The sequence below is a fragment of the Lampetra fluviatilis genome, chromosome 58, assembly GCF_964198595.1.
Source record: "Lampetra fluviatilis chromosome 58, kcLamFluv1.1, whole genome shotgun sequence".
Classification (NCBI taxonomy): domain Eukaryota; kingdom Metazoa; phylum Chordata; class Hyperoartia; order Petromyzontiformes; family Petromyzontidae; genus Lampetra; species Lampetra fluviatilis.
Window position 1 is genome coordinate 6151301 of NC_136332.1, and position 27162 is coordinate 6178462.

The 27162-nt window shown below is 57.5% G+C and overlaps 1 protein-coding gene across 1 annotated transcript in view; it reads right to left on the minus strand.

The window, feature by feature from the left end:
- The window catches only part of SLC25A10 (solute carrier family 25 member 10), a 42835-nt gene that overhangs the window by 9666 nt on the left and 6007 nt on the right, over positions 1-27162 (minus strand). Inside the window, exons 2-9 of the mRNA XM_078880552.1 lie at positions 14173-14292; positions 12151-12262; positions 10915-10963; positions 9815-9856; positions 7783-7826; positions 6648-6718; positions 6071-6163; positions 3327-3404 (exon numbers count right to left, since the gene is read on the minus strand). Coding sequence (XP_078736678.1) covers positions 3327-3404; positions 6071-6163; positions 6648-6718; positions 7783-7826; positions 9815-9856; positions 10915-10963; positions 12151-12262; positions 14173-14292 — 609 coding nt within the window. The remainder of the gene's footprint in view (positions 1-3326; positions 3405-6070; positions 6164-6647; positions 6719-7782; positions 7827-9814; positions 9857-10914; positions 10964-12150; positions 12263-14172; positions 14293-27162) is intronic.

Here is a 27162-nt window from a genome sequence, read left to right on the forward strand (position 1 = left end):
TGGTAATTACAAGCCCATGGGCTGCACAAAAATCTAGCAGCCTCCTACCGTTATTATTGAGCTGATCTGGCCCATGCCTTCCAATCACTCCAGACCAGGTGCCAGCATCATGACCAACTCGGGCATTGAAGTCACCCAACAAGATGACTCTGTCCCGAGTGGCCACTTTAGCCAGCACCTGTGACAGGAGGTCATAGAAAGCATCCGACTCATCGGCTTTGCCTGCATCCCTCCACGGATGTTCGTCTTCGGTGGGGGCATAAGTAACCACGACCACCACTCCTCGCCTCTGGTTGATGGGAAGGCGAGCCCAAAGTATCCTGGGGCTTACAGCTTCCCACACCTCACCGCCACGCTCCCACGCCCCCTTCATTCTTTTGTTCAGAAGAAGAGCCACACCCTGTTGTTTGGCAGTCTCCTGCCCCGAGTAGAGGACTGTCCACCCCTCATGGTGGCAGGAGCCAGAACCGGTCCACCGGACCTCTTGAATGCCACAGAGATCCAGGCGGTACCGGTCCAGCTCCCGACAGAGGAGTGGCAGCCTCTCCTCCGCAGTGAGCGTTCGAACATTCCACGTGGCCATCCGCAATGGTTTTTCGTTGTTTCTGGAGGAGCCCCGAGGGTTAAAATTCAATCTCCTGGCTCCGCCAAATGGGGTTTGGCCAGGAGACGTCATAAAAGCCTGACCCCCCGGGGCCTCCGGCACAAGCTTATTAATTACAGGTTTATGTTTAATTCGTAGTTTAGTGGTGGTTAATTGAAGGTGGAGGGGTTACCAGCCCCTCGCACCCGTCCAGAGCCCCCGTTTAGCCACTGTGGTGGTCACAGACGCCATGAGGGGAGAGGCCAATGGGCATTGGCCCTCCCCCCACAGCACTGCCCACGACAGTGTTGCCCGTCCGGCACCGCGAGGAGGTAGGAGGTTGTTTTGCCGGACACGCATGCACACGCACACACACACACACACGGACAACAACAGCCGGCATCCACCACACTTCACTACGTCAAGGACTTGAAGAGAGCAGGGAGGCGGCGGTGGTGACGGTGGTGGCGGCGGTGGTGACAGTGGCGGCGGTGGCGGTGGTGGCGGTGGTTGTGGCGGCGGTGGTGGCGGTGGTGACAGGGTTGGTGGTAGTGGCGGCGGTGGCGGTGGTGACAGTGGCGGTGGTAGTGGCGGTGGTGACAGGGTTGGTGGTAGTGGCGGCGGTGGCCGTGGTGACAGTGGCGGTGGTTGTGGCGGTGGTGACAGTGGTGGTGGTAGTGGCGGCGGTGGCGGTGGTGACAGTGGCGGTGGTGGCGGTGGCGGCGGTGACGGCGGTGACGGCGGTGGTGGTGGTGACAGTGGCGGCAGTAGCGGTGGTGGTGGCGGTGGCGGCGGCAGTGGTGGTGACAGTGGCGGTGGTGGCGGCGGCGGTGGCGGCGGTGGTGGCGGCAGTGGCGGCGGCGGGTGGCGGCGGTGGTGGCGGCAGTGGCGGTGGTGGTGGTGGTAGTGGCGGCAGTGGCGGTGGCGGCGGTGGCGGTGGCGGCGGCAGTGGTGGCGGCAGTGGCGGTGGTGGTGGCGGTGGCGGTGGTGGTGACAGTGGCGGCGGTGGTGGCGGTGGCGGCGGCGGTGGTGGCGGCAATGGCGGTGGTGGTAGTGGCGGTGACGGTGGTGATGGTGGCGGCAGTGGCGGTGGTGGTGGTAGTGGCGGTGGTGGTGGTGGTGACAGTGGCGGCGGTGGTGGCGGTGGCGGCGGCGGTGGTGGCGGCAGTGGCGGTGGTGGAAGTGGCGGTGGCGGTGGCGGTGGTGGCGGCAGTGGCGGTGGCGGCGGTGATGGCAAAGGTAGTGGCGGCGGTAGTCACGGTGGTGGCGGTGGTGGCAAAGGTGGCAAAGGTGGCGGTGAAGGTGGCGGTGGTGGTGAAATCGGCGAGGTATCGTGGGGACCTTAACACGCATTCGTTCGGCAACGTGAAGACAGTGCAGCTCGGGCGAGCACAGGACGGACACGGTGGGATCATCCAGTGTGGTGCCGAGGCTCCATAGACGGATTTACAAATTAAAAAAAACCTGGAGCCTGCAACCGCCGCACCCGATCCACCCGCAAATGTTTTCCCCCTCCGAGCCAGGGCGCCGACCGGACCTGGCGAAGGCGTCGATTGATCGCGCCGTACCCGTCGCGTCCCCCGGTCCGGCCTACCCGAGTCTTGCGCTCCGTCGCGACAAACGCGACAGAGCGCAAGCAGCCCGGAACGCGGCTCACGAAGCGACGACGGGGCGGTTCGCGAAGGGGTTCGGTCGGCAGGGTGCGGTGCGCGGCACTGAGCAAAGAGACCCACCCCGCTCCGACCGCGCTCCACTCGGCGCAAGGTGCCCCCCCCCCCCCCCCTCGGTGCTGTTCCATTCCCAATCTGTGCGAATCATCATAATACTAATAATCGTGATCATATCGTGTCGAGCCCAGGACCATTCTGACGTTCAACTCCGTGGCAACGAGGCAATTCTCTACAGCCGCAGGCTCGAGATTGGATGACATACAACTGATAAGGCAAGATCTGCTTCACAGCTATTACTTCATAGCCTTGTAAAAAAACACCTCGCTGCAAACACGAGACTCAAAGTGTGACCTTTACGAGCCCAAACTCGGCTGCAGCTCAAGGCCATTGAACTTTGTCAATCACCGCTCTCTCTCTCTCTCTCTGTCGCTCTCTGTGTGTCTCTCTGTGTCTCTCTCTCTCTCAATCAATCATTTTAAACGTTTCCCTGCAGTATCTCGCAAACCGTGGTGAGATGTTAACGACCTCGCCTGGTACACAGGAGGTCGTGGGTTTGATCCCGTCCCTGACGCCTGCTGCTGTATATTTGGAGTTTGCGTGTCTCTCTCATCATCATCATCACGGTGGCTAGGAGATGCTAACTACCTCGCCTGGTATACAGGAAGTCGTGGGTTCGATCCCAACCCTGACGCCTGCTGCTGTATATTTGCAGTTTGCGTGTCTCTCCGTCTCTCTCTCCCCGTGGTCGCGTGGATTTTTCTCAGGTTCCTCCGGTTTTTTCCCTCCACATTGAGAAATGTGCGTTTAGAATATTCTCATCTAAGCTATAAAATTCCACGTGATAAGCCACTTTGTCAAGCTATCATCTGTGGCCAGGTCGGCTCTGAAAAAGAGCTACATAACTAAGTGGGCCTTACCTGGTACAATAAAAAATCTTTTCAGTTTTAGTGCGTCAATCTGCGTGTCCATTGGCGTGTCCATCGGCGTGTCAATCGGCGTGTCCATCGTGTGTCCACCGTGTGTGCATTGTTGTGTCCGTCAGTGCAGCGCGCGTGGCACCGTGACACACTCACCCGGTACTCCCCGTGCGAGTTCATCAGCCGCGTCTTGAGCACATCGAACGGCTGGCACAGCGCAGTCGCACAGCCCCCCTGTGGCACGCACACACACGCACGCACACACGCACACGCACACAAGCACACACACGCACGCACACGCACACACGCACGCACACACGCACACATGCACACACGCACACACGCGCACGCGCGCATGCACACACGCACGCACGGACGCACACACACACACACACACGCGCACACACACACGCGCACACACACACGCGCACACACACACGCACGCACACACACACACAGAGGTAAAGATCCCCCGTGTAGCCTGCACAGGCTGCGGGGGGAGGGGGGGGGGCAAGCGCCGTGAGCGAGTAGCGACTACGAAGGCCAGCACACGTATGGGACCGGCTGCTCGTTGAAGGCTGAGTTGACCTAGCGGAGGCCCGGGACAAGTTCCGGTATTCACCACCGATGTTGTCCGGGGTGGGGAGGGGGGTGGTGGTTGGGTGGTTGTGAGATGATGGTGGTAGTGCGGTGGTAGTGGTCGAGTGGTGGTGGTAGTACTGGTGCAGTGGTGGTGGGGTGGTAGTGGTGGGGTGGTGGTGGTAGTGCTGGTGCAGTGGTGGTGGGGTGATAGTGGTGGGGTGGTGGTGGTGGTAGTGCTGGTGCAGTGGTGGTGGGGTGGTAGTGGTGGGGTGGTGGTGGTAGTGCTGGTGCAGTGGTGGTGGGGCGATAGTGGTGGGGTGGTGGTGGTGGTAGTGCTGGTGCAGTGGTGGTGGGGTGGTAGTGGTGGGGTGGTGGTGGTAGTGCTGGTGCAGTGGTGGTGGGGCGATAGTGGTGGGGTGGTGGTGGTTGTGCGGTGGTGGGGTGGTGGTAGTGATGATGGAAGTGCGGTGGTGGTGGTAATGGGCTGGTGGTGGGGTGGTGGTTCTGTGGTGGTGGTGGTGGTGGGTTGGTGGCGGTGGTCCTTGCAGTCAAATATTGGGCGCGTCACCATCGTTGGTTCAACCAAAGCCTGACTCTGCTGACGAGACACGGAATGTCAAAACACCGTGTCCAGTTTGGTGGTTTTTTTTGCTGTTGCTTTTTTTGAACCAATGCTGCTGAAATCAGGCACTCGCAGGAGGAGTCGTTGTTTGTTTACGTGACAGAGAGCGCAGAGGGAAGAGCGCGGCGGGGAGGGAGAAATGGGAGGGGAGAGAGAGATGGGAGGGGAGGGAGAGATCGGAGGGAAGGGAGAGCTCGGAGGGGAGGGAGAGATCGGAGGGGAGGAGAGATTGGAGGGGAGGGAGAGATCGGAGGGGAGGGAGAGCTCGGAGGGGAGGGAGAGATCGGAGGGGAGGGAGAGATGGGAGGGGAGGGAGAGATCGGAGGGGAGGGAGAGATCGGAGGGGAAGGAGAGATCGGAGGGGAGGGAGAGATCGGAGGGGAAGGAGAGATCGGAGGGGAGGGAGAGATGGGAGGGGAGGGAGAGATGGGAGGGGAGGGAGAGATCGGAGGGGAGAGAGAGATCGGAGGGGAGGGAGAGATGGGAGGGGAGGGAGAGATGGGAGGGGAGGGAGAGATCGGAGGGGAGGGAGAGATGGGAGGGGAGGGAGAGATGGGAGGGGAGGGAGAGATCGGAGGGGAGGGAGAGATCGGAGGGGAGGGAGAGATGGGAGGGGAGGGAGAGATCGGAGGGGAGGGAGAGATCGGAGGGGAGGGAGAGATGGGAGAGGAGGGAGAGATGGGAGAGGAGGGAGAGATGGGAGGGGAGGGAGAGATGGGAGGGGAGGGAGAGATCGGAGGGGAGGGAGAGATCGGAGGGGAGGGAGAGATGGGAGGGGAGAGAGAGATGGGAGGGGAGGGAGAGATCGGAGGGGAGGGAGAGATCGGAGGGGAGGGAGAGATCGGAGGGGAGGGAGAGATGGGAGGGGAGGGAGAGATGGGAGGGGAGGGAGAGACCGGAGGGGAGGGAGAGATCGGAGGGGAGGGAGAGATGGGAGGGGAGGGAGAGATGGGAGGGGAGGGAGAGATGGGAGGGGAGGGAGAGATCGGAGGGGAGGGAGAGATCGGAGGGGAGGGAGAGATCGGAGGGGAGAGAGAGATTGGAGGGGAGGGAGAGATCGGAGGGGAGGGAGAGATCGGAGGGGAGGGAGAGATCGGAGGGGAGAGAGAGATCGGAGGGGAGAGAGAGATCGGAGGGGAGGGAGGGATCGGAGGGGAGGGAGAGATCGGAGGGGAGGGAGAGATCGGAGGGGAGGGAGAGATCGGAGGGGAGGGAAAGATGGGGGGGGGGGGGAGATCGGAGGGGAGGGAGAGATCGGAGGGGAGGGAGAGATCGGAGGGGAGGGAGAGATGGGAGGGGAGGGAGAGATCGGAGGGGAGGGAGAGATGGGAGGGGAGGGAGAGATCGGAGGGGAGGGAGAGATGGGGGGGGGGGGGAGATCGGAGGGGAGGGAGAGATCGGAGGGGAGGGAGAGATCGGAGGGGAGGGAGAGATGGGAGGGGAGGGAGAGATCGGAGGGGAGGGAGAGATGGGAGGGGAGGGAGAGATGGGAGGGGAGGGAGAGATCGGAGGGGAGGGAGAGATCGGAGGGGAGGGAGAGATCGGAGGGGAGGGAGAGATCGGAGGGGAGGGAGAGATCGGAGGGGAGGGAGAGATCGGAGGGGAGGGAGAGATGGGAGGGGAGGGAGAGATGGGAGGGGAGGGAGAGATCGGAGGGGAGGGAGAGATCGGAGGGGAGGGCGGCAGGGAGACTCACCGCGAGGAAGCTGGCGAGGAAGTGCGTTGTGATGTTGTCTCCCATGAGCCCCGTCGCCAACACCAGCTGCTTGGCCTGGTCATAGCACGAGAGCTACGCACGCGCACATACACACGCACGCACACGCGCACACACGCACACGCACACACGCACGCACACGCACAGGCACGCCGGCACGCACACACACACACACGCGCACACACACACACGCACGCACACACACAGGGACGATGATCCTCAAGCAATGGCCTTGACGGGACTGTTGGGGCAGGGACCTATGGAGGCCGGCACGACACGTGAGGTGGGTGGACCGAGTGCACAACAACGCCTGGACCACGCTTGTGTCTCCCACAGATGCTGCAAGAGAGCTCACCGAGGGCGGGCCGAGGATCAGTTCAAATAATCGCCGCTGTTATCGGTCACGAGCGGGTAATCGAACCCGGGTCGCCGGCTTCGTAGGGCGGTGACGCTAACCGCTACACTTCCGTTCCCCGTCCAGATACACGCACAGATACACGCACAGACGCACAGACGCACGCACAGACGCACGCACGCAGAATCGCGGTAGTGGCCGTACCTGTCCCACCGTGACCAGCGCCCCGCGGCTCGCTGCCATCGTGGCGCCGTTGAACAGCTTCCTGATGCCCTCTGCCGGGGAGACGCGTGGGGGGACACGTGGGGAGACACGGAGACACGGGGTCAGACGTGGAGACGTGGAGGTATACGGAGACACAAGGACACGGGGGGGGGGGGGGGGGGACACGGGGACACGGAGACGTGGAGACACGTGGGGGGACACGGAGACACGGGGTTAGACGTGAAGATAAAGGGACACGGGGATATGGGGACACGGGGTCAGACGTGGAGACGTGGGGGTATACGGAGACACAAGGACACAGGGGGGACACACGGAGACGTGGAGACACGTGGTCAGACGTGAAGACACGTGGTAAGACGTGAAGACACGTGGTAAGACGTGAAGATAAAGGGACACGGGGATATGGGGACACAGGGTCAGACGTGGAGACATGGGGGTATACAGAGACACAAGGACACGGGAGGGGGGGGGACATGGAGACGTGGAGACATGTGGTCAGACGTGGAGACAAGGGGACATAGAGACAAGGGGACATGGGGACACAGGGTCACAGACTTGGAGACACGGGGACATCGAGTCATAAAGACACGGGGTCACGGGGTCACGGGGTCATGGGGTCACGGGGTCACGGGGTCACAAGACGCAGAGACAGGGGGAGGGCAAAACAAAGGCAAAGATCCCCCGTATAGCCTTAACAGGATATTGGGGCAAGTGCTGTGAGAGAGCACCTATGAAGGCCGGCACGGCACATGATGGGGGTGAGTAGCCAGCACCACGCCCAACCGCCTTTGTCTCCCCAGTGGCGATGTTTACACGCCGCACCAGGTACTCACTTGAGGCCGAGTCGACCTAGAGGTAGGCCCAAGGACCTGTTCAGATAATCGTCACCGGTGTTGGCCGTGAGCGGGAATCGAACTCGTGCGGACAAAGGCGGAGGGGGCGTGGTGCTGGCCACCCGCCCCCCCCTTCGTGTACCGTTCCGGCCTTCATAGGTGCTACTCGCTAACAGCACTTGCCCCGACAGTCTGTTAAAGGCTATACACGGGGGATCTTTGTCTTTGTGCTTGCGCGTGCGTGGCGTGGCGTGCCGATCGGTGGCCACCGTAGGGCTCACCTTCTTTGGCCACCCGGTACATGCCATCGATGGCGTGCTTGTAGCTGTAAGAGAGACACGCAGACGGGCAACACACGCACAGCCCGTTACCGACGGTTTGGGGCCGTGCTGATGCACTACGCGCCACACCGGATACTCGTTTTGAGGCCGAGCCGACCTGGGGAGTGGGGGGGGCCCAGGACTGGTTGTCAGCAGCTGTGAGGGGCGCGTCAACCGCAGCTCCCACCACGACAAAAGGCCACAGAAACACTTCTCGCGCAGAGAGAGCGAGAGAGAGAGAGACAGAGCGGCGTTGTGAAACCTCGCAGTGTTACACGGCGAGAGGAGAGGGCGGGGAGTTGGGGGGGGAACGGCTGTACTGGACGCTGCGTAACCTCGGCAATTAAAACCACATGGCTCCCACACGCCGTGCCGACGCCGGCTGGACTCACGCGGCAAAACGTCGCCACCGCCACCGTCACCGCCGCCACCCACTGATACCACTACAACCGCCATCACCACCACCGCCACTACCACCACGACCACCACGACCACTGATACCACCACCGCCATCACCACCACCGCCGCCACCCACTGATACCACTACAACTGCCACCACCACCGCCACTACCACCCACTGATACCACTACAACCGCTATCGCCACCACCACCGCCACCACCGCCGCCATCATCGTCACCGACTGCTGACAGAGGCGGCGTCGGTATCAGAGGTGGCCATGTGGTGCTCATCACCGGCGAGGTCCCCGGGTTCGCCGCGTGCCGCGTTTCCACGAAGCTCTGCTCGCTCGGGGGGGGGGGGGGGGGGTGGGGGGGGGTGGATGAGGGGGGAGGAGGGGGTGGGGGTGGGGGGGGACCACCCTCTGATGGTCACCGACCTCTGACGGTCGGTGACACGCGAACGGACGCGACGGGTAAATCGGGAGCCCACGGCAGCGGGCGGCGTTTGTGCTTCTGGACGTCACTCCCATTTACGGACCGAGTTGTTTGTTGTTATCGGGAGGTCCAATGGCACGCACGTGTCCCCCCCCCCCAACCACCGCTCGTCGTGTCGTAGGTCACCGCACAAAAGCAAACTCGGTGCCGTGCGATAGGCGGCATCAACTTGATTCCTGCGGACATCTTCAAGAGGAGTTCAAGACTTTTCATTATCGTTCGAAGCAACTCGGCACTGGAGAAAGGGTCCCCCCCCCCGCCCCCGTAGAGAGAACCTCCGAGCGGACCGCTATTCATGCCGGGACAGATTTCGGTTAGGGCACGGAAAACAACAACAACAGCAGCAGCAGCGGCAGCAACAATCTAATCATTCGCGACACGCGATCGCGAGGTTCGCGGGCAACGATCGTCACGTCGCGAAACGTGATCTCGCACCGACCGTCGAGAAATTGTATCGGGCCAAACCCATGGCAATAACTGCCATGGGCTTTCGGCAGCGGTGGCGGCGGTGGTGGATGATGGTGGTGGTGACGGTTCAGGTGGTGATGGTGATAGTGTTCTTAGGTTTTTTCCGGTAAAGTCACGTAGGAAAAACATTAAAATTAATAAAAGTAAAATAAAATAAAAATCACGACGTTTCGGAGGCAACACAAGCTTCAGTCTTCAGGTGGAACCGTCACAACCACGACAGCTGTATCAGCCTACGTGACTTTACCGAAAAAACCTAAGAATATGAATCCTTGCAGTCACGAAAGCTTCAAATCTAGAATGGTGATAGTGGTGAGAGTGGTGAGTATGATGGTGGTGGTCGTGATAATGATCATGATGATGATGCTGGTATTGCTGATGATTATAATCGTGATGAGGTGTTGGCCATGGTGGTGATGGCGATAATACCGGCAGTGATCGTGGTGATTATCACGGTGGTGGTGGTGGCAGCTAGCACTGTGAGAGTGAGGGGTTGGTGGAACACCTCGGGATAGGCATGGACTGGTCACGCGCCATTGCAAACCTCAAGAGCTTAATTATGAAAAATGAATAATGCCCCTACCCAGGAGGTCAAAGGTGGAGGGGGGGGGGGTCAAGGGTCAGAACTTACTTGCGTCGCTGGTCAAGTGGCAGTTTGATGTCATTCTGCATCCTGCAGATGCACACACAGACGCACACAGATACAGACAAAGGTCCCCCATGTAGCCTGCACAGGCTGCTGGGGCAAGTGCCCGTTCACGACCAGCACCCATGAAGCCCAGGGAATGGTTAAGAAAATGCCCACCGATGTTGGCCGTGAGTGGGAATCCGATTGGGGCCACCGTGTCTGCAGCACAGTGCGGTGACCACTGCACTACCGCTCCCCCATACACAGCCGAGTGAAACACCCCACCAACCTACTGTCACCCACTCACTCGCTCACCCACTCACTCAGCAACCTACTCTCCCACACATCAACTTACTCGCTCACCCAGTCACTCGCTCACCAACCTATTCGCTCACCCACTGACTCACTCGCTCACCACCCTACTCGCACACCAAACTTTTCACTCAAGCACTCGCTTACCAACCTATTCGCTCACCTACTCCCTCGCTCACTCGCTCACCAACCTACTCGCTTACCCACCTACTCACTCGGTCACCAACCTACTCACTCACGCACTCACTCGCTCACCAACCTACTTGCTCACCCACTCATGAAACCTCTCACTTACGAAATCACCCATTCACTCAGCCGCTCACCCGCTTACTCACTCACCCACCGACCCACTCATTCATCCACTCGCCCACATAACCAATCACTCACTCACCCACCCACTCACTCCTCCACCCACAAACACACTCATCCACTCAACCCCTCACCCGCTCGCCCACTCGCTCGCTTGCTCGCCCGCCCGCCCGCTCACCCGCTCGCCCACTCGCCCACTCACCCGCTCGCTCACTCGCCCACTCACCCACTCACTCGCCCACTCACCCGCTCGCTCACTCGTCCACTCACCCACTCACTCGCTCGCTCACTCGCCCACTTACCCACTCACTCGCTCGTTCACTCGCCCACTCACTCGCCCGCTCACCCACTCACTCGCTCGCTCACTCGCCCACTCACCCACTCACTCGCCCACTCACTCGCCCGCTCACTCGCCCACTCACTCGCCCACTCGCTCGTTTAGCCGCCCCCTCGCTCACCCCGAGCCAAGGCTGTGGACTCACCGTACGTTCACCAAGTCAGCCGGCGTGCCGATGAGGCCCCCACTGAAGCCTGCAGTGCGGACACACGAGCCACAGCAGCAGGGTGAGCGAGAGGGTGAGTGAGTTTGGTGAGTGAATGAGTGAGGGTGGGTGAATAAGTGAGCGAGCAGGTGAGCGAGCGGGTGAGTGAGTGAGTGAGTGAGCTGGTGGGTGGGTGGGTGAGTGAGTTTGGTGAGCGAGCTAGCAAATGAGTGGGCGAGCGAGTGGCTGGGTGAGTGAGTGGGTGTGTGGCTGTGTGAGTTGGTGGGTGAGGGGGTGAGTGAGTGGGTGAGTTTGGTGATTGGGTGAGCGAGCGGATGAGTTGAGCGGGTGATCGGGAGGATGAGTTGAGCGAGTGGGTGGGTGAGCAGTTGAGTGGGAAGGTGAGTTTGGTGAGTGGGTGAGTGAGCAGGTGGGTGAGCGGGTGGGTGAGCGGGTGAGGGAGTGGACGAGTGAGCGGGCGAGCGAGTGAGCAGGCGGGCGAGTGAGCAGGCGGGCGAGTGAGCGGGCGGGCGAGTGAGCGGGTAGGTGAGCGGGTAGGTGAGCGGGTGGGTGAGCGGGTAGGTGAGCGGGTGAGAGAGTGGACAAGTGAGCGGGCGAGTGAGTGAGCGGGCGGGCGAGTGAGCGGGCGGGTGAGTGAGCGGGCGGGCGAGTGAGCGGGTAGGTGAGCAGGTGAGGGAGTAGACAAGTGAGCGGGCAAGTGAGTGAGTGAGTGAGTGAGCGAGTTAGCGGGTGGGTGAGTGAACGGGCTGGCGGACGAGTGAGCGGGCAGGCGAGGGAGCAAGCGAGCGGGCAGGCGAGCGAGCGGGCAGGCGAGTGAGCGAGCGAATGGGTGGGTGAGTGAGCGGGCGGGCGGCCGAGTGAGCGGGCACGTGAGTGAGTGAGTGAGCGAGCGAATGGGTGGGTGAGTGAGCGGGCGGGGCGGCCGAGCGAGCGAGCAAGTGAGTGAGTGAGCGAGCGAGTGAGTGGGTGGGTGAGCAGGCGGGCGGGCGGCCGAGTGAGCGGGCACGCAAGTGAGTGAGTGAGCGAGTGAGCGGGCAGGCGAGCGAGTGAGTGAGTGAGCGAGCGAGTGAGTGGGTGGGTGAGCGGGCGGGCGGGCGGCCGGGCGGGCGGCCGAGTGAGCGGGCACGCGAGTGAGTGAGTGAGCGAGTGAGCGGGCAGGCGAGCGAGTGAGCGAGCGAGTGAGCAGTTGGCGAGTTTGGCGAGTGGCGCTCTCACCCCCGAGGGCGCCGATGAACACCTTGGTGTGGAAGGGGGGGTTCCGACCGTCCCTCCCCACGAACTCGCGCGCTCGCTCGTAGATCGCGAACCTGGCCAGCGAGTAGGTGAGCTGCGCGCACAGAGACAAAGGTCCCCCGTGTAGCCTCAACTGACTGTCGGGGCGAGTGCTGTTCCACGATCAGCGGGCACCTACGAAGGGACACGACGGGGTGGCTGGCCAAAATCATGCCCGGCCGCCTTTGTCTCCCCACTGACGACGTTTTACCCACCGCACCAGGTACTCAATTGAGGCCGAATCCGACCTCGGGGGAAGCGCAGGGACCGGTTCAAATAATCATCCGCGATGTTGGCCGTGAGCGGGAATCGAACTCGTGCTACGAACCCGGTGACTCAGCTCCACTCCCGCTCCCCACAATAATGGACATGGGGGGAGGGGAGCGGTGGTGGTGTAGTGGTTAGAACACACCACACTAAAACGAAACTATTTTTTAGATTTTACCAGGTAAAGCCCACTGAGCTATGTAGCTATTTTTAAATCCTTTATATTAAGTTCACTTGCTTGCTTGCTTGCGCGCTTACGACCGTGCAAATCTTTCGGTCGTTTTTTAACCCACTTCCCGTTATCCAATCGAGCTGACATTTTGCACACAGACTCGTTGTGCGTGACAATTAATTTTCGTGAAAATTTTTTTCCAAAATTTTACACTTTTTAGGAATTTTTTTTTTATATTTAATTACCAATTGCTTAATGGTGGCAGGCAATCATCTGATCCATAGGTGGCAGCCATCTCAAGCCAGAGGACGAGAGGACTCTAGCCACCACGCATATAAAGGATTTATAGTGAAAAACTTTGTTTTTACGGGTTAATTTTTTCAGAAGCGACCTGGTCACAAATGGCAACTCATCGAAGTGCCATTGTCATCGCGTGGAAATTTATCGCAGCCAAATACTGGACGCGTGACGTTGATTCTAAATGTGGAGGGGAAAAACCGGAGGACCGGGAGAAAAACCCACGCGACCACGGAGAGAGAGAGACGCAAACTCCAAATATACAGCAGCAGGCGTCAGGGGTCGGGATCGAACCCACGACCTCCTGTACACCAGGCGAGGTAGTCAACATCTCCTAGCCACCGTGATGATGATGATGATGAGAGAGAGAGACACGCAAACTCCAAATTTACAGCAGCAGGCGTCAGGGGTCGGGATCGAACCCACGACCTCCTGCACACCAGGCGAGGTAGTTAACATCTCGCACCACGCGGCTGAGCGTCCCCGTGCTCGCGCGAAATCCCCGCGGGGCTAATCCCCGGCACTCCCTCTCTCCTCGACCCGGTGCCAACAAACTTCCCCCCATCATAACCCCCCAACTCCGCCACCAAACCACTTCATTAATTACGGACGCACGCCACAACCCACCACAACCCTCCACCCCACCCCACACCACCCCCTTTGGCCGACAGCCAAGGGGGCGGTGGGGTGGGTGGGCCCCCCCTGGGTGGGCCCCCCCCCCGTCACCGTCTCGCGACATCGGCGGTCGTGTTCCAGTGGCGGTCGATTACGCAACGGTTACGCAACCGGCGGGGGTGGGCGTCACCCCGGCGCAGCGAGCCGGGGTTGGTGGGCCACGTGCGGATGGGCAGGACCCGCGCCGAGGGGCGGGAGGGGGGGGGGTAGAGATGATGGGCAAAATGGGGGGCCGGCCGGGGAGGGGGGGCGTGGGATGGCTATAGTTCGATCGGACGATTCGAAGGTCAGGATTCAAGGGCAGGATTCAGGGTCACGATTCAGGGTCACGATTCAGGGTCACGATTCAGAGTCAAGGTTCAGGGTCAAGGTTCAGGGTCAAGGTTCAGGGTCAAGGTTCAGGGTCAGGGTCACGATTCAAGGTCAAAATTCGGGGTCACGATTCGGGGTCACGATTCCGGGGTCACAATTCAGGGTCACGATTCAGGGTCAAGATTCAGGGTCAAAGTTCAGGGTCAGGATTTGGAGTCACGGCAGCGGTGAGCCGGTGGTACCTGGCGGCACAGCGACGCACTCAGTCCGTTGTAGAGAGCCAGCACGCCCTGCGTCCTCACCACGTGCACCGCCATGGAGCTCATGCGCATCCGCACCTCCTGCTGCGTCTGCAGGTGGACCTGGGGGCAACACCGGGTCAACCGCAGGGTCAATCGCTACTCACCCACAGGGTCAACCGCTACTCACTCAGAGGGTCAACCGCAGGGTCAACCGCTACTCACCCATAGAGTTAACCGCTGGGTCAACCGCAGGGTCAACCGCTACTCACCCACAGGGTCAACCACTGGGTCAAGTGCAGGGTCAACCGCTACTCACCCACAGGGTCAACCGCTGGGTCAACCGCAGGGTCAACCGCTGGGTCAACCGCTACTCACCCACAGGGTCAATCGCAACTCACTCAGAGGGTCAACCGCAGGGTCAACGGCTACTCACCCACAGGGTCAACCGCAGGGTCAACCGCAGGGTCAATCGATACTCACCCACAGGGTCAAACGCAGGGTCAACCGCTACTCACCCACAGGGTCAATCGCTACTCACCCACAGGGTCAACCGCAACTCACTCAGAGGGTCAACCGCTGGGTCAACCTCTACTCACCCACAGGGTCAACCGCAGGGTCAACCGTAGGGTCAAATGCTACTCAATCCCCCCCCCTCCCCCCGTCTTATGAGTGAAACGGCGCACAGAAGCGGATCTCACAGAGCTACCGCCAAGATTCCTTTGTTTAGCCTCCCACGCCCCCCACCCCGCCCCCCACGCCCCCCACCCCGCCCCCCACGCCCCCCACCCCGCCCCCCACGCCCCCCACCCCGCCCCCCACCCCGCCCCCCACCCCGCCCCCCACGCCCCCCACCCCGCCCCCCACGCCCCCCACGCCCCCCACCCCGCCCCCCATGCCCCCCACCACGTCCCCCACCCCGCCCCCCACACCCACCCCCCACCCCGCCCCCCACGCCCCCCACCCCGCCCCCCACCCCGCCCCCCACACCCCCCCACCCCGCCCCCCACGCCCCCCACCACGTCCCCCACCCCGCCCCCCAACTCGCGTGGCGGGTTTTCTCCGCGCACTCCGGTTTCCTCCCCGCATCTCCAAATGCTCGTTCAACGGCGTTGGACAAACGACCCCAACGTAGGCCGACAGAGCTTGGGCAACTGTGGCTGCGCCGCCTTGACCGCTTGCACGACGGTTTCCCACGCGCCCGTTCCAATTTCACAAAAAGCGCGCCGCGTGGAGTTACAAATATTCATAATACTCATATTCTTGGTTCACTCGGTAAAAGTCGCGTAAATAGAAAAAAAAAAATAACCACGGCGTTTCGATCGCAGCACAAGCAGCCTTCATCAGGGCGCTTGTGTCGCGATCGAAACGTCGCGGGTTTTTTTCCACTTTTAGTTTAGATTCTTTGGTTTTCTATTTACGTGACTTTTACCGAAAGAACCAATAATATGAATTCCTGCAGTCACGAAAGCTTTAAGTCAAGGTGTGCGCTTACTTATTTAGTTATTCTGAAGACGGTCGCGCGGGGGGTGGGGCCAGGCTGGCGGAGATTCCTGGGCAACGGAGCACTCGTCACCTCCCTGCGAAGCAGCTCAACACTCAGTGCCAGCGCACCACCCCTACCATCACACCACCCCTACCACCACACCACCCCTATCACCACACCACCCCTACCATCCACACCACCCCTACCATCACACCACCCCTACCACCACACCACCCCTACCACCACACCACCCCTACCACCACACCACCCCTACCATCCACACCACCCCTATCACCACACCACCCCTACCATCCACACCACCCCTACCATCACACCACCCCTATCACCACACCACCCCTACCATCCACACCACCCCTACCATCACACCACCCCTATCACCACACCACCCCTACCATCCACACCACCCCTACCATCACACCACCCCTACCATCCACACCACCCCTATCACCACACCACCCCTACCATCCACACCACCCCTACCATCACACCACCCCTACCACCACACCACCCCTATCACCACACCACCCCTACCATCCACACCACCCCTACCATCACACCACCCCTACCATCCACACCACCCCTATCACCACACCACCCCTGCCATCCACACCACCCCTACCATCGCACCACCCCTGCCACCCGCACCACCCCTGCCACCCGCACCACCCCTACCATCACACCACCCCTACCATCCACACCACCCCTACCATCACACCACCCCTACCATCCACACCACCCCTATCACCACACCACCCCTGCCATCCACACCACCCCTACCATCGCACCACCCCTACCATCACACCGCCCCTACAATCGCACCACCCCTACCATCACACCGCCCCTACCATCGCACCACCCCTACCATCACACCACCCCTACCATCGCACCACCCCTACCACCGCACCACCCCTACCACCGCACCACCCCTACCACCGCACCACCCCTACCACCGCACCACCCCTACCACCGCACCACCCCTACCACCGCACCACCCCTACCATCGCACCACCCCTACCATCACACCACCCCTACCACCACACCACCCCTACCATCGCACCACCCCTACCATCGCACCACCCCTACCACCACACCACCCCTACCACCGCACCACCCCTACCACCACACCACCCCTACCACCGCACCACCCCTACCACCACACCACCCCTACCATCACACCACCCCTACCATCGCACCACCCCTACCATCACAACACCCCTGCCATCGCTCCGCTTACAGCAGAGCCTCGCCCAGGCATAAGGCTCATTTCACAATGGCCCTTGACCAGATGGCATGGAATGCGCCCGGTCTGGTCCCCCATCTGAGAAGCTCGCCAACAGCAGTGACGCCGTGCCGGGCTGAGAGCCGGGCGGGGGGGCACGCCGAGTGTAGCAGGGGGCAACGCAACCACAATCAACAGCTGGGCACAGACCTGTTCTTCACCTGAGGACGGCTGCTTGCGTTGTGGCCGAAACGTCGTGAGAATTATTTTATTATGTTTAATTTGTATTATTTTATTACTTCCCTTCTACGTGACTTTACCGAAAGAACCAAAAAGCTGGAAATTCATTACTAAGCCCCACCCCCCGCCCCGCCAAAATATCCCCCGTGTAGCATTAACAGATTGTTGGGGCGAATCTTCCGATCGCCACGGCACACGAGGGCGTGGGTGGCCGGCACCGCGCTGTGGGTCACACTCGAAGCTTCACGCAGATTTATTAAATGATTTTTTGCTGTAAGCACGCCGGTGGCTTAGTGTGCTTGGCAAGGAGCCTGTACACTCGATGAGTGTTGCCACAGACTCACATAGAGACCAACAAGCTCACATAGAGACACACAGACTCACACAGAGAGCCACAGACTCTCATAGAGACCCACAGACTCACACAGAGACCCAGAGACTATCACAGAGACCCACAGACTCTCATAGAGACCCACATACTCTCAGAGACCCACAGACTCACACAGAGACCCACAAACTCTCACAGAGACCCACAAACTCTCACAGAAACCAACAAATTCACACAGAGACCCATAGACTCACACAGAGAACCACTGACTCACATAGAGACCCACAGACTCTCATAGAGACCCACAGACTCACACAGAGAACCACTGACTCACATAGAGACCCACAGACTCTCATAGAGACCCACAGACTCGCATAGAGACCCACAGACTCGCATAGAAACCCAGACTCACAAAGACCCACAGACTCACACAGAGACCCACAGAGACCCACAGACGCACATAGAGACCCACTGACTCACATAGAGACCCACAGACTCTCATAGAGACCCACAGACTCACATACAGACCCACAGACTCACACAGAGAGCCACAGACTCTGATAGAGACCAACAAACTCACATAGAGACCTACAGACTCACATACAGACCCACAGACTCACATAGCGACCCGCAGACTCACATAGAGACCCACAGACTCACATAGAGACCCACAGATCCACAGAGAGACCCTCAGACCCACAAGAGACCCACAGACTCACATAGAGACCCTCAGACCCACAGAGACCCAGAGACTCTCATAGAGACCCACAGACTCACATAGAGACCCACAGGCTCACATAGAGACCCACAGACTCACATAGAGACCCACAGACTCACATAGAGACCCACAGACTCACATAGCGACCCACAGACTCACATAGCGACCCACAGACTCACATAGAGACCCACAGACTCACATAGCGACCCACAGACTCTCATAGAGACCCACAGACTCACATAGAGACCCACAGGCTCACATAGAGACCCACAGACTCTCATAGAGACCCACAGACTCACATAGAGACCCACAGACTCACATAGCGACCCGCAGACTCACATAGAGACCCACAGACTCACATAGAGACCCACAGACCCAGAGAGACCCAGAGACTCTCATAGAGACCCACAGACTCACATAGAGACCCACAGACTCACATAGAGACCCACAGACCCACAGAGACCCACAGACTCACATAGAGACCCACAGACTCACATAGAGACCCTCAGACTCACACAGAGACCCACAGACTCACACAGAGACCCACAGACTCACATAGAGACCCACAGACTCACACAGAGACCCACAGACTCACATAGAGACCCACAGACTCACATAGAGACCCACAGACTCACATAGAGACCCACAGACTCACACAGAGACCCACAGACTCACATACAGACCCACAGACTCACATAGCGACCCGCAGACTCACATAGAGACCCACAGACTCACATAGAGACCCACAGACTCACATACAGACCCACAGACTCACATAGCGACCCGCAGACTCACATACAGACCCACAGACTCACACAGAGACCCACAGACTCACATACAGACCCACAGACTCACATAGCGACCCGCAGACTCACATCGAGACCCACAGACTCACATAGAGACCCACAGACTCTCATAGAGACTCACAGACTCACATAGAGACCCACAGATCCACAGAGACCCGCAGACTCACAAGACAGACCCCCACAGAGACTGCCAGGTTCATAGCGAGACCCCAAGACTCACAGAGAGACCCCAAGACTCACAGAAAGGCCCCCAAATCCAGAGAAACCCACAGGTTTACACACCCCAAGACCCACAAAGACCCCCAGAGAAACCCCTCCAGACTCACAGACAGATCCCCAAAACCTTTGGGGGGGTCAAGGGTCGGCATCGGCTGATGAATCAGCAGTCGGCGCTTGCCGTGGCACGGTTTGAATGCCTCCACCAAAGTACAACCCCGGGAGAGGGGACTGCCCGACTTTGGGAGGGAGTCAGACGATCGATTTCTGAAATCGATCGTCTGCGCCCTCGCGGTCAGAGGTCAACGCGTGGGATCCCTCCGCGAAGCGGAGAAAGTTTGTACAGTCGTTGAACGGATGATAAAGACGCGACTTTTTCCCCGCGCGGGCTGGCACGTTCCCACAGTGGCGGCGGCGGCGGCGTCGCGCGTGGGCGATGAATGTCAGAGGCACGCGGTCGAACGGGAGGGCACGCCGAGTGGGGTCACGCGAGGGTGGGATAACGTCACCGAATAGAGAAACATCACTAGATTCATTTTACCATGGGAAGGTGCCGCTGAGCTGCGGTACGGGTCTTTTTCAGAAGTGACCTTGGACTATCGCAAATGATTGCTCAGCGCAGGGGCTTATCATTACGTGAATATTTATCGCGGCCAAACAGCCCTGAACGCGCCGTGTTGATTCTAAATGCGGCGGGGAAAAGGCGGAGGGGAGACGCTGAGAAAAATCCACACGACCACGGGGAGAGAGAGGGCGAGAGACGGGCAGACTCCAAATATACAGCGGGCGTCAGGGTCGGTATTGAACCCACAACCTCCTGTAAAGCAGACCAGGGAGTCAAGATCTCTCCACCGTGGTGCATCTAGAGACCCATAGACTCACACAGAGACCCATATACTCACACAGAGACCCATATACTCACGCAGAGACCCATAGACTCACACAGAGACCCATAGACTCACACAGAGACCCATAGACTCACTCAGAGACCCATAGACTCACACAGAGACCCATAGACTCACACAGAGACCCATAGACTCACACAGAGACCCATAGACTCACACAGAGACCCATAGACTCACACAGAGACTCATAGACTCACACAGAGACCCATAGACTCACTCAGAGACCCATAGACTCACACAGAGACCCATAGACTCACACAGAGACCCATAGACTCACACAGAGACCCATATACTCACGCAGAGACCCATAGACTCACACAGAGACCCATAGACTCACACAGAGACCCATAGACTCACTCAGAGACCCATAGACTCACACAGAGACCCATAGACTCACACAGAGACCCATAGACTCACACAGAGACCCATAGACTCACACAGAGACCCATAGACTCACACAGAGACTCATAGACTCACACAGAGACCCATAGACTCACTCAGAGACCCATAGACTCACACAGAGACCCATAGACTCACACAGAGACCCATAGACTCACACAGAGACCCATATACTCACGCAGAGACCCATAGACTCACACAGAGACCCATATACTCAAACAGAGACCCACAGACTCACACATAGACCCGTAGACTCACACAGAGACCCATAGACTCACACAGAGACCCATAGACTCACACAGAGACCCATAGACTCACACAGAGACCCATAGACTCACACAGAGACCCATATACTCACACAGAGACCCATAGACTCACACAGAGACCCATAGACTCACACAGAGACCCATAGACTCAAACAGAGACCCATAGACTCACACAGAGACCCATAGACTCACACAAAGACCCATAGACTCACACAGAGACCCATAGACTCACACAGAGACCCATAGACTCACACAGAGACCCATAGACTCACACAGAGACCCATATACTCACACAGAGACCCGTAGACTCACACAGAGACCCATAGACTCACACAGAGACCCGTAGACTCACACAGAGACACATAGACTCACACAGAGACCCATAGACTCACACAGAGACACATAGACTCACACAGAGACCCATAGACTCACACAGAGACCCATAGACTCACACAGAGACCCACAGACTCACACAGAGACACATAGACTCACGCAGAGACCCATATACTCACACAGAGACCCACAGACTCACGCAGAGACCCATATACTCACACAGAGACCCACAGACTCACGCAGAGACCCATATACTCACACAGAGACACATAGACTCACACAGAGACCCATAGACTCACACAGAGACCCATAGACTCACGCAGAGACCCATATACTCACACAGAGACCCATAGACTCACGGAGAGACCCATAGACTCACACAGAGACCCACAGACTCACACAGAGACCCACAGACTCACACAGAGACCCACAGACTCACACAGAGACCCACAGACTCACACAGAGACCCACAGACTCACACAGAGACCCACAGACTCACACAGATACCCAGAGACCCACAAACTCACACAGAGACCCACAGACTCACACAGAGGCCCATAGACTCACACAAAGACCCATAGACTCACACAGAGACCCATAGACTCACACAGAGACCCATAGACTCACACAGAGACCCATAGACTCACACAGAGACCCATATACTCACACAGAGACCCGTAGACTCACACAGAGACCCATAGACTCACACAGAGACCCGTAGACTCACACAGAGACACATAGACTCACACAGAGACCCATAGACTCACACAGAGACACATAGACTCACACAGAGACCCATAGACTCACACAGAGACCCATAGACTCACACAGAGACCCACAGACTCACACAGAGACACATAGACTCACGCAGAGACCCATATACTCACACAGAGACCCACAGACTCACGCAGAGACCCATATACTCACACAGAGACCCACAGACTCACGCAGAGACCCATATACTCACACAGAGACACATAGACTCACACAGAGACCCATAGACTCACACAGAGACCCATAGACTCACGCAGAGACCCATATACTCACACAGAGACCCATAGACTCACGGAGAGACCCATAGACTCACACAGAGACCCACAGACTCACACAGAGACCCACAGACTCACACAGAGACCCACAGACTCACACAGAGACCCACAGACTCACACAGAGACCCACAGACTCACACAGAGACCCACAGACTCACACAGATACCCAGAGACCCACAAACTCACACAGAGACCCACAGACTCACACAGAGGCCCATAGACTCACACAGATACCCATAGACTCGCACAGAGACCCATAGACTCGCACAGAGACCCATAGACTCACGCAGAGACCCATAGACTCACGCTGAGACTCATAGACTCACACAGAGACCCATAGACTCACACAGAGACCCATAGACTCACAAAGAGACCCATCGACTCACAAAGAGACCCATAAACTCACACAGAGACCCATAGCCTCACACAGAGACCCATCGACTCACAGAGACCCATAGACTCACACAGAGACCCATAGACTCACACAGAGATCCATAGACTCACACAGAGAACCCATCGACTCACACAGAGACCCATAGACTCACACAGAAACCCATAGACTCACACAGAGACCCACAGACTCACACAGAGACCCACAGACTCACACAGAGACCCACAGACTCACACAGATACCCAGAAACCCACAGACTCACACAGAGACCCACAGACTCACACAGAGGCCCATAGACTCACACAGAGACCCATAGACTCACACAGAGACCCATCGACTCATACAGAGACCCATCGACTCAGACAGAGACCCATCGACTCACACAGAGACCCATAGACTCACATAGAGACACAGACTCACACAGAGACCCATAGACTCACACAGAGACCCATAGACTCACACAGAGACCCATAGACTCACACAGAGAACCCATAGACTCACACAGAGAACCCATAGACTCACATAGAGACCCATAGACTCACATAGAGACACATAGACTCACACAGAGACCCATAGACTCACACAGAGACCCATAGACTCACACAGAGACCCATATACTCACACAGAGAACCCATAGACTCACATAGAGATCCATAGACTCACACAGAGACCCATAGACTCACACAGAGACCCATAGACTCACACAGAGAACCCATAGACTCACACAGTGACCCATCGACTCACACAGAGACCCATAGACTCACACAGAGACCCATAGACTCCCACAGAGAACCCATAGACTCACACAGAGACCCATAGACTCACACAGAGACCCATCGACTCATACAGAGACCCATCGACTCACACAGAGACCCATCGACTCACACAGAGACCCATAGACTCACACAGAGACCCATATACTCACACAGAGACCCACAGACTCACACATAGACCCGTAGACTCACACAGAGACCCATAGACTCACACAGAGACACATAGACTCACACAGAGACCCATAGACTCACACAGAGACCCATATACTCACGCAGAGACCCATAGACTCAAGCAGAGACCCATAAACTCACACAGAGACCCATAGACTCACACAGAGACCCATAGACTCAAACAGAGACCCATAGACTCACACAGAGACCCATAGACTCACACAGAGACCCACAGACTCACGCAGAGACCCATATACTCACATAGAGACCCATAGACTCACACAGAGACTCAGAGACCCACAAACTCACACAGAGACCCACAGACTCACACAGAGACCCACAGACTCACACAGAGACCCACAGACTCACACAGAGACCCACAGACTCACACAGAGACCCACAGACTCACACAGAGACCCACAGACTCACACAGAGACCCACAGACTCACACAGATACCCACAGACTCACACAGATACCCAGAGACCCACAAACTCACACAGAGACCCACAGACTCACACAGAGGCCCATAGACTCACACAGAGACCCATAGACTCGCACAGAGACCCATAGACTCGCACAGAGACCCATAGACTCACGCAGAGACCCATAGACTCACGCTGAGACTCATAGGCTCACACAGAGACCCATAGACTCACACAGAGACCCATAGACTCACAAAGAGACCCATCGACTCACAAAGAGACCCATAGACTCACACAGAGACCCATAGCCTCACACAGAGACCCATCGACTCACACAGAGACCCATCGACTCACACAGAGACCCATAGACTCACACAGAGACCCATAGACTCACACAGAGAACCCATCGACTCACACAGAGACCCATAGACTCACACAGAAACCCATAGACTCACACAGAGACCCACAGACTCACACAGAGACCCACAGACTCACACAGAGACCCACAGACTCACACAGATACCCAGAGACCCACAGACTCACACAGAGACCCACAGACTCACACAAAGACCCATCGACTCATACAGAGACCCATCGACTCAGACAGAGACCCATCGACTCACACAGAGACCCATAGACTCACATAGAGACACAGACTCACACAGAGACCCATAGACTCACACAGAGACCCATAGACTCACACAGAGACCCATAGACTCACACAGAGACCCATAGACTCACACAGAGAACCCATAGACTCACACAGAGAACCCATAGACTCACATAGAGACCCATAGACTCACATAGAGACCCATAGACTCACATAGAGACCCATAGACTCACACAGAGACCCATAGACTCACACAGAGACCCATAGACTCACACAGAGACCCATATACTCACACAGAGAACCCATAAACTCACACAGTGACCCATCGACTCACACAGAGACCCATAGACTCACACAGAGACCCATAGACTCACACAGAGACCCATAGACTCACACAGAGAACCCATAGACTCACACAGAGAACCCATAGACTCACATAGAGACCCATAGACTCACATAGAGACCCATAGACTCACACAGAGACCCATAGACTCACACAGAGACCCATAGACTCACACAGAGACCCATAGACTCACACAGAGACCCATATACTCACACAGAGAACCCATAGACTCACATAGAGACCCATAGACTCACACAGAGACCCATAGACTCACACAGAGACCCATAGACTCACACAGAGAACCCATAGACTCACACAGTGACCCATCGACTCACACAGAGACCCATAGACTCACACAGAGACCCTTGGGGTCACGTGGTTGGCAAGGGCTCTGGTGCAATCAATTAAATGGGGACCCCCCCTGTCCAATTACCGCCCTACGCCCCGCCCCCTCCAATGTCACGTGCGGGCCCGTTGCAGTTGCACCGCCTGCGTGCTCACGAGTTCCACCACCTACCGGGCCACAGGGTGGCTGGGAGAGGCTCATGGCAGAGATCGCAAACAAGTTGATTCCTTACCCGTACCCGGCCGCACCAGGGTAGCAATCAGGTACTTGTACCCTACCCGTACCAGGCCGGGTAGGGTACGGGTACGGGTACCCGATTGCGCGGGTGGGTTGATTCTAGAAACTTGAATTGTGAGAAGAGACAAGACGTTGGGAAATGAGTGACAAACGGTGACTCACCAGTGACTCACGGCCTACCCGTACCCGGCCGCACCAGGGTCGCAAGCGGGTACCCGTACCCGTACCTGGGTACGGGTAGCCGGGTATCGGGTAGGGTACGGGTATCAGGTACCCGATTGCGACCTCCGGCTCACGCTGACAGGTGAACTCCCATGACCCCCCACCTGGCCTTCCCCCACCGCCCCACTCCCTCCCTCCCTGCGCCCTGGGGACGCCTCACCTGGGCTCACCTGTACCGGCGCGATCCGGGATTTACAAATACCCGTCAGTGCGAGATATTCCGCACACTCACGCTGCCGTCAGCACGCTCACCTGGGGCTCACCTGAGGCTCACCTGGGGCACACGTGGAGCTCACTAGGGGGTCACGTGGGGGTCACGTGGGGGTCACGTGGGGGTCACGTGGAGCTCTTCGTCAAAGTGCGGCCCCACTACCAGCTCCATCGTAGTTACCCCTTGGCAAGATAACTGATGCGTCGCGAGTGAAAAACAGGGTGCTACACAAACATGTTAACACTTACATGGCACTATCGTTTTCAATGGCAAAATAACGGATAATACACTGTAACATGATAACAAATGTTACGCTAATAGCTTCAAAAAATTTTCGATTTAAAGCTTTCGTGACTGCAGGGATTCATCTTCTTGGTTCTTTCGGTAAAGTCACGTAGAAGGGAAATAATAAAATAATAAAAATAAAACAAAATCAAATAATTCTCACGACGTTTCGGCCACAACGCAAGCAGCCGTCTTCAGGTGAAGAACAGGTCTGTCGGAAAGACAGCTGTCTTTCCGACACTCGTTCGCCATCGTTGTCAACGCGTGCCTGGAATCTTTTCCAGGTGGTCTCCAGAGCCTGGAGGCAGCCACATTTATCGTGGTATCGTTGCAAATTCTCAGACTGTGTTCACATTTTTTTGAAGCGCCCTGTAAACATCCCAGGAAGCAGGGGGGTGCTACGGGAAAGGATTGGTCGCGAAAATTAATTCCAACCGCGTTTTAAATAAGTGCCGTTGTTACTTTTTGGTTCTTTCGGTAAAGTCACGTAGAAAGAAACTAAATTAAATAATAGCATACGACGTGTCGATTGCAACACGAGCAATCGGCATTATCATCAGGTGCGAATGAATGAGAAAACAAACCTAGTAAACAAATTGGAACCTCATTTGCCAGAAAAAGTATGACTGTCAGAACTGTCAGTTTTGTTGCCAGATAAAAGGGTAAAAAAAAACAATTATCAAACCTAGTAAACTTAGAAATATAATGCAATACAACACAGAGAGTTGGCTACCATCACAGTCAACACCCTACCTGGTTGATCACGTGCTTCCAAAGATCGCTAAACTTGAGCGAGAGAGACACAAAACACAGACACGTCCATTCGTACCTGATGACGGACTGCTTGTGTGTTGCAATCAAAACGTCGTATTGTATCATTTAATTCGATTTCTTTCTACGTGACTTTACAATGAAAGCTCCAAATCAAGTGTCGTTGCTCTTTCATCCACTCTTGTTGAAAAACAAATCTCATGGGGGGGGGGGGCCCAATTCGT